Below are 7,500 nucleotides of genomic sequence, written 5' to 3' on the forward strand. Positions count from 1 at the left end.
TGTTTCCCTTCTCTCCTGCTATCTCTTTCTCTCTCCCTCTCCCCCCTCTCTCTCGCTCTCCCTCCCTCTTCCTCACCCTCCCTCACCCTCTCTCCATCTCTCTCCTTCCCTATCTCTCCCCCCCTGCTCTCTCCCTCCCTCCCTCCCTCCCTCCCTTTCTCTCTGTCTTTCTCCATAGACCGTGAGGACCAGTCCATTCTGTGCACGTGAGTCCAAACCTCAAACACAGACATACCTTTTCCAACACATTAACTTGTTGCCCCTTGCACCATGGCTGCGTCCCAAATGTTACCTTATTCCCATGACCTTGGGACTATAAGATTCTATCTGCGCAAAGCATCAACATTTTCACACCTCAGAACTGTTTTGTACTCTCTTAGAAAGAAGGGTTCCAAAAGGGTTATTCAGCTGTCCCCATATGAGAACCCTTTTTGGTTTCAGGTAGAACCCTGTTTGTTTCCAGGTAGAACCCTTTTGGGTTCCATGTAGGACCCTCTGTGGAAAGGGTTTTACATGGAACCCAAAAGGGTTCTACCTGGAACCAAAAGGGTTCTACCTGGAACCAAAAAGGGTTCTTCAAAGGGTTGTCCTATTGGGGACAGCTGAAGAACCCTGTTAGGTTCTGGATATAACCTTTTTTTCTAAGAGCGTAGTGAATTCTTCTTTCATAACTGATTAAGGTTCTCACCTTAAAAGTGCAGAGTACCAACATCTTGAGACATTTCTAAATCAGTTTTTTTAGCGGGGTGCAATCGCAGATAGAACCTTATGGTTCTGAAATGTCAATCTGGGTTCAGCTATTAGGTTCTATCTGACACTTATGAATTAGACAGACCCCCTGTCCCTCTCCTCTCTAACCCCCTGTCCCTCTCCTCTCTAAGCCCCTGTCCCTCTCCTCTCTAACCCCCTGTCCCTCTCCTCTCTAACCCCCTGTCCCTCTCCTCTCTAACCCCCTGTCCCTCTCCTCTCTAAGCCCCTGTCCCTCTCCTCTCTAACCCTGTGTCCCTCTCCTCTCTAACCCCCTGTCCCTCTCCTCTCTAAGCCCCTGTCCCTCTCCTCTCTAACCCTATGTCCCTCTCCTCTCTAACCCCCTGTCCTTCTCCTCTCCTCTCTAACCCCCTGTCCCTCTCCTCTCTAACCCCCTGTCCCTCTCCTCTCTAACCCCCTGTCCCTCTCCTCTCTAACCCCCTGTCCCTCTCCTCTCTAACCCTGTGTCCCTCTCCTCTCTAACCCCCTTCCCCTCTCCTATCTAACCCCCTGTCCCTCTCCTCTCTAATCCCCTGTCCCTCTCCTCTCTAACCCCCTGTCCCTCTCCTCTCTAACCCCCTGTCCCTCTCCTCTCTAACCCCCTGTCCTTCTCCTCTCCTCTCTAACCCCCTGTCCCTCTCCTCTCTAACCCCCTGTCCCTCTCCTCTCTAACCCCCTGTCCCTCTCCTCTCCTCTCTAACCCCCTGTCCCTCTCCTCTCTAAGCCCCTGTCCCTCTTCTCTCCTCTCTAACCCCCTGTCCCTCTCCTCTCCTCTCTAACCCCCTGTCCCTCTCCTCTCTAACCCCCTGTCCCTCTCCTCTCTAACCCCCTGTCCTTCTCCTCTCTAACCCCCTGTCCCTCTCCTCTCTAACCCCCTGTCCCTCTCCTCTCTAACCCCCTGTCCCTCTCCTCTCTAACCCCCTGTCCTTCTCCTCTCCTCTCTAACCCCTGTCCCTCTCCTCTCTAACCCCCTGTCCCTCTCCTCTCTACCCCCCTGTCCCTCTCCTCTCTAAGCCCCTGTCCCTCTCCTCTCTAACCCCCTGTCCTTCTCCTCTCCTCTCTAACCCCCTGTCCCTCTCCTCTCTAACCCCCTGTCCCTCTCCTCTCTAACCCCCTGTCCCTCTCCTCTCTAACCCCCTGTCCTTCTCCTCTCCTCTCTAACCCCCTATCCCTCTCCTCTCTAAGCCCCTGTCCCTCTCCTCTCTAACCCCCTGTCCCTCTCCTCTCTAAGCCCCTGTCCCTCTCCTCTCTAACCCCCTGTCCCTCTCCTCTCTAACCCCCTGTCCCTCTCCTCTCTAACCCCCTTCCCCTCTCCTCTCTAACCCCCTGTCCCTCTCCTCTCTAACCCCCTGTCCCTCTCCTCTCTAACCCCCTGTCCCTCTCCTCTCTAACCCCCTGTCCCTCTCCTCTCTAACCCCCTGTCCTTCTCCTCTCCTCTCTAACCCCCTGTCCCTCTCCTCTCTAACCCCCTGTCCCTCTCCTCTCCTCTCTAACCCCCTGTCCCTCTCCTCTCTAACCCCCTGTCCCTCTCCTCTCTAACCCCCTGTCCCTCTCCTCTCTAACCCCCGTCCCTCTCCTCTCTAACCCCCTGTCCCTCTCCTCTCTAACCCCCTGTCCCTCTCCTCTCTAACCCCCTGTCCCTCTCCTCTCTAACCCCCTGTCCCTCTCATCTCTAACCCCCTGTCCCTCTCCTCTCCTCTCTAACCCCCTGTCCCTCTCCTCTCTAACCCCTGTCCCTCTCCTCTCTAACCCCCTGTCCCTCTCCTCTCTAACCCCTGTCCCTCTCCTCTCTAACCCCTGTCCTTCTCCTCTCTAACCCCCTGTCCCTCTCCTCTCTAACCCCCTGTCCCTCTCCTCTCTAACCCCCTGTCCCTCTCCTCTCTACCCCCTGTCCCTCTCCTCTCTAAGCCCCTGTCCCTCTCCTCTCTAACCCCTGTCCTTCTCCTCTCCTCTCTAACCCCTGTCCCTCTCCTCTCTAACCCCCTGTCCCTCTCCTCTCTAACCCCCTGTCCTTCTCCTCTCCTCTCTAACCCCCTATCCCTCTCCTCTCTAAGCCCCTGTCCCTCTCCTCTCTAACCCCCTGTCCCTCTCCTCTCTAAGCCCCTGTCCCTCTCCTCTCTAACCCCCTGTCCCTCTCCTCTCTAACCCCCTGTCCCTCTCCTCTCTAACCCCCTTCCCCTCTCCTCTCTAACCCCCTGTCCCTCTCCTCTCTAACCCCCTGTCCCTCTCCTCTCTAACCCCCCTGTCCCTCTCCTCTCTAACCCCCTGTCCCTCTCCTCTCTAAGCCCCTGTCCCTTTCCTCTCTAAGCCCCTGTCCCTCTCCTCTCCTCTCTAACCCCCTGTCCCTCTCCTCTCTAAGCCCCTGTCCCTCTCCTCTCTAACCCCCTGTCCCTCTCCTCTCTAAGCCCCTGTCCCTCTCCTCTCTAACCCCCTGTCCCTCTCCTCTCTAACCCCCTGTCCCTCTCCTCTCTAAGCCCCTGTCCCTCTTCTCTCTAACCCCCTGTCCCTCTCCTCTCTAAGCCCCTGTCCCTCTCCTCTCTAAGCCCCTGTCCCTCTCCTCTCTAAGCCCCTGTCCCTCTCCTCTCTAACCCCCTGTCACTCTCCTCTCTAAGCCCCTGTCCCTCTCCTCTCTAACCCCCTGTCCTTCTCCTCTCCTCTCTAAGCCCCTGTCCCTCTCCTCTCTAACCCCCTGTCCCTCTCCTCTCTAACCCCCTGTCCCTCTCCTCTCTAACCCCCTGTCCCTCTCCTCTCTAACCCCCTGTCCCTCTCCTCTCTAACCCCTGTCCCTCTCCTCTCTAACCCCGTCCCTCTCCTCTCTAACCCCCTGTCCCTCTCCTCTCTAACCCCCTGTCCTTCTCCTCTCCTCTCTAACCCCCTGTCCCTCTCCTCTCTAACCCCCTGTCCTTCTCCTCTCCTCTCTAACCCCCTGTTCTTCTCCTCTCCTCTCTAACCCCCTGTCCCTCTCCTCTCTAACCCCCTGTCCCTCTCCTCTCTAACCCCCTGTCCCTCTCCTCTCTAACCCCCTGTCCCTCTCCTCTCTAAGCCCCTGTCCCTCTTCTCTCTAACTCCCTGTCCCTCTCCTCTCTAAGCCCCTGTCCCTCTCCTCTCTAATCCCCTGTCCCTCTCCTCTCTAACCCCCTGTCCCTCTCCTCTCTAACCCCCTGTCCCTCTCCTCTCTAACCCCCTGTCCCTCTCCTCTCTAACCCCCTGTCCTTCTCCTCTCCTCTCTAACCCCCTGTCCCTCTCCTCTCTAACCCCCTGTCCCTCTCCTCTCTAACCCCCTGTCCCTCTCCTCTCTAACCCCCTGTCCCTCTCCTCTCCTCTCTAACCCCCTGTCCGTCTCCTCTCTACCCCACCAGAGGTGAGTCAGGAGCGGGCAAGACAGAGAACACTAAGAAGGTGATCCAGTATCTAGCGGTGGTGGCTTCTTCTCACAAAGGCAGCAAGAAGGACCCTGGAGCTGTGAGTGTTACCTCTAGTGTACAATACAATATGATATACTACAATACACTGGAGCTGTGAGTGTTACCTCTAGTGTACAATACAATATGATACACTACAATACACTGGAGCTGTGTTACCTCTAGTGTACAATACAATATGATACACTACAATACACTGGAGCTGTGAGTGTTACCTCTAGTGTACAATACAATATGATACACTACAATACACTGGAGCTGTGAGTGTTACCTCTAGTGTACAATACAATATGATACACTACAATACACTGGAGCTGTGAGTGTTACCTCTAGTGTACAATACAATATGATACACTACAATACACTGGAGCTGTGAGTGTTACCTCTAGTGTACAATACAATATGATACACTACAATACACTGGAGCTGTGAGTGTTACCTCTAGTGTACAATACAATATGATACACTACAATACACTGGAGCTGTGAGTGTTACCTCTAGTGTACAATACAATATGATACACTACAATACACTGGAGCTGTGTTACCTCTAGGGTTGCAAAATTCCGTTAACTTTCCCACATTTTTCCAGAAATCCTGGATGGAAGTTTCTTGGAATCAGGATGGAATAAGCAGGAAATCTGGGAATCATTCAACCGTGATTTCTGGAAAACCTGGGAATTTTGGGAAAGTTACTGGAATTTTTGCAACCCTACTTCTAATACACTCTCCTAAACACATACAATACAATGGAACTTCTTTAATCCCTCCGAGGATAGCTGCAGATATTGAGTTGATGGAAATTGAACGGAAATGTCAGAACTGTTTAACCCTTTTGTTTTAAATGAAATTGAGATGAGTACTCATGAGAGACTGTACTTTTATCAATGTGATAACCATATTTTTTATTTATTTTTTTTTACAATTAAATACATTTCTGTGTGACATTTTTTTGTGTGACAGGATGCACCAACACTAGTCAAGGTATGAAAAGTCTTACTGTCATGAGGGCAATACGGACTACTGTAACCTTAACTGACTGTGTGGTAGAAACTGCTGTTAGTCTGGTTGGTGGGCTGGTTTCTCTTCAGTTTGTGGTGCCTGCTGGTGGTTTAGGCGTTATGTCTTCTGCTCTCAAAATCAATACTGATAGCCAATGATAATAATAATAATATGCCATTTAGCAGACGCTTTTATCCAAAGCGATTTACAGTCATGCGTGCATACATTTTTTGTGTATGGGTGGTCCCGGGGATCGAACCCACTACCTTGACGTTACAAGCGCCGTGCTCTACCAGCTGAGCTACAGAGGACCACGATGAGTATGATCCATACTCTAAGTCCTGCTATTGGACCACCTCTATATTCATGTTCTATATATTCTATGTTCCCCTTACCCAATCACAGAGTAAGGAGAAAGACCGTATAGGGTTCACATATCAGACACTACCTATTCACCAAGGATACAATTACATTAGAACAAGAACAAGAACAAGAAACATGTCATAAAAAAAATAGCTAGTGACAATGAAGAAGAATAGAAGAATACTTTATTGTGTATCATGAATAATACGTTATGCCAGGTTATGATACATTATGCCAGGTTATGATACGTTATGATACGTTATGATACATTATGCCAGGTTATGATACATTATGCCAGGTTATGATACGTTATGATACGTTATAATACATTATGCCAGGTTATGATACGTTATGATACGTTATGATACATTATGATACATTATGCCAGGTTATGATACATTATGCCAGGTTATGATACGTTATGATACGTTATGATACATTATGCCAGGTTATGATACATTATGCCAGGTTATGATACGTTATGAAGGTTATGATACGTTATGATACGTTATGATACATTATGCCAGGTTATGATACATTATGCCAGGTTATGATACATTATGCCAGGTTATGATACATTATGCCAGGTTATGATACATTATGCCAGGTTATGATACGTTATGATACGTTATGATACATTATGCGAGGTTATGATACATTATGCCAGGTTATGATACATTATGCCAGGTTATGCCAGGTTATAATACATTATAATAGGTTATAATGATCACACCATCCCTCTACCTCCCCTGTAGGAGAAGCCAGAGAAGCCTGGGTCTCTGGCCTATGTGAGTATGAGAGTAGCACCCTATTCCCTATTTAGTGCACTACTTTTGACCACCACCTATAGAGGTCTGGTAAAAAAGAAGTGCACTACATATGTAATACGGTGCCATTTGTGACGTAGCTAGCCACAGTGAGTTCATAGCTGCATGCTAGCTAGCGTGTCACACCTACATTAGATTAAATTATATTATCAATCTCTCCTCTCCTATAGCATGGGAACACTGTTGACTGTTTATGAAATCTCTCTGTGTGTTAGAAAGTATAGGCCTGTATGACGTTTAAAATAGTGTGTGAAACATTCAAAAACACCCCATAATAATATTTTCACTAATCTCTCCGAGCTGTTTCTATGCTACGTCTCACTGACTGTGCTTTGCTCTGTGTCTGTTGCACTGCTTTGTAGTGTGCTAAAAAAATAAGTGTGTCTAAGTTGTCAATTTCTTGTTGTACAGTGTAAAATAACTTGTGTTGTTTTGTTGGATATATTTGATTGTTTTTACTACTTTCTCCTGGTTGCCCTACAGGGGGCGCTAGAGAAGCAGCTTCTGCAGGCTAACCCCATCCTCTCCTCTCCTCTCCTCTCCTCTCCTCTCCTCTCCTCTCCTCTCCTCTCCTCTCCTCTCCTCTCCTCTCCTCTCCTCTCCTCTCCTCTCCTCTCCTCTCCTCTCCTCTCCTCTCCTCTCCTCCTCTCCCTCTCCTCTCCTCTCCCTCTCCCTCTCCTTCCCTCCCCTCTCCTCTCCTCTCTCCTCCTCTCCCTCCTCTCCTCTCCTCTCCTCTCCTCTCCTCTCCTCTCCTCTCCTCTCCTCTCTCCTCCTCTCCTCTCCTCTCCTCTCCTCTCTCCTCTCCTCTCCTCTCCTCTCCTCTCCTCTCCTCTCCTCTCCTCTCCTCTCCTCTACAGGGGGAGCTAGAGAAGCAGCTGCTGCAGGCTAACCCCATCCTGGAAGCCTTCGGGAATGCCAAGACCATCAAGAACGACAACTCCTCACGATTCGTAATTACTCACAGTTTACACACACTTAGACACTGTTACACAAATTAAATTAATTCATTAATTTATTCACTCTCTTCACATTACTACTAACTTAAGTAAGGCTATAACTAGGGCCCAGAGTCTTTCCTGGTTTGATCACATAGTCAGGAAAACCTCCTGGCACCAGTCCCTTGTTATTAGAGTACAGACT

The 7,500-nt window shown here is 49.7% G+C and overlaps 1 protein-coding gene across 1 annotated transcript in view; it reads left to right on the forward strand.

Moving 5' to 3' along the window:
* Positions 1-7,500, forward strand: part of LOC121551690 (myosin-11-like) — a 67,902-nt gene that overhangs the window by 3,837 nt on the left and 56,565 nt on the right. Inside the window, exons 4-7 of the mRNA XM_041864407.2 lie at positions 179-206; positions 4,107-4,209; positions 5,132-5,152; positions 7,218-7,310. Of these exons, the coding sequence (XP_041720341.2) occupies positions 179-206; positions 4,107-4,209; positions 5,132-5,152; positions 7,218-7,310 (245 nt within the window). The remainder of the gene's footprint in view (positions 1-178; positions 207-4,106; positions 4,210-5,131; positions 5,153-7,217; positions 7,311-7,500) is intronic.

The sequence above is a fragment of the Coregonus clupeaformis genome, chromosome 35, assembly GCF_020615455.1.
Source record: "Coregonus clupeaformis isolate EN_2021a chromosome 35, ASM2061545v1, whole genome shotgun sequence".
Taxonomy (NCBI): Eukaryota; Metazoa; Chordata; class Actinopteri; order Salmoniformes; family Salmonidae; genus Coregonus; species Coregonus clupeaformis.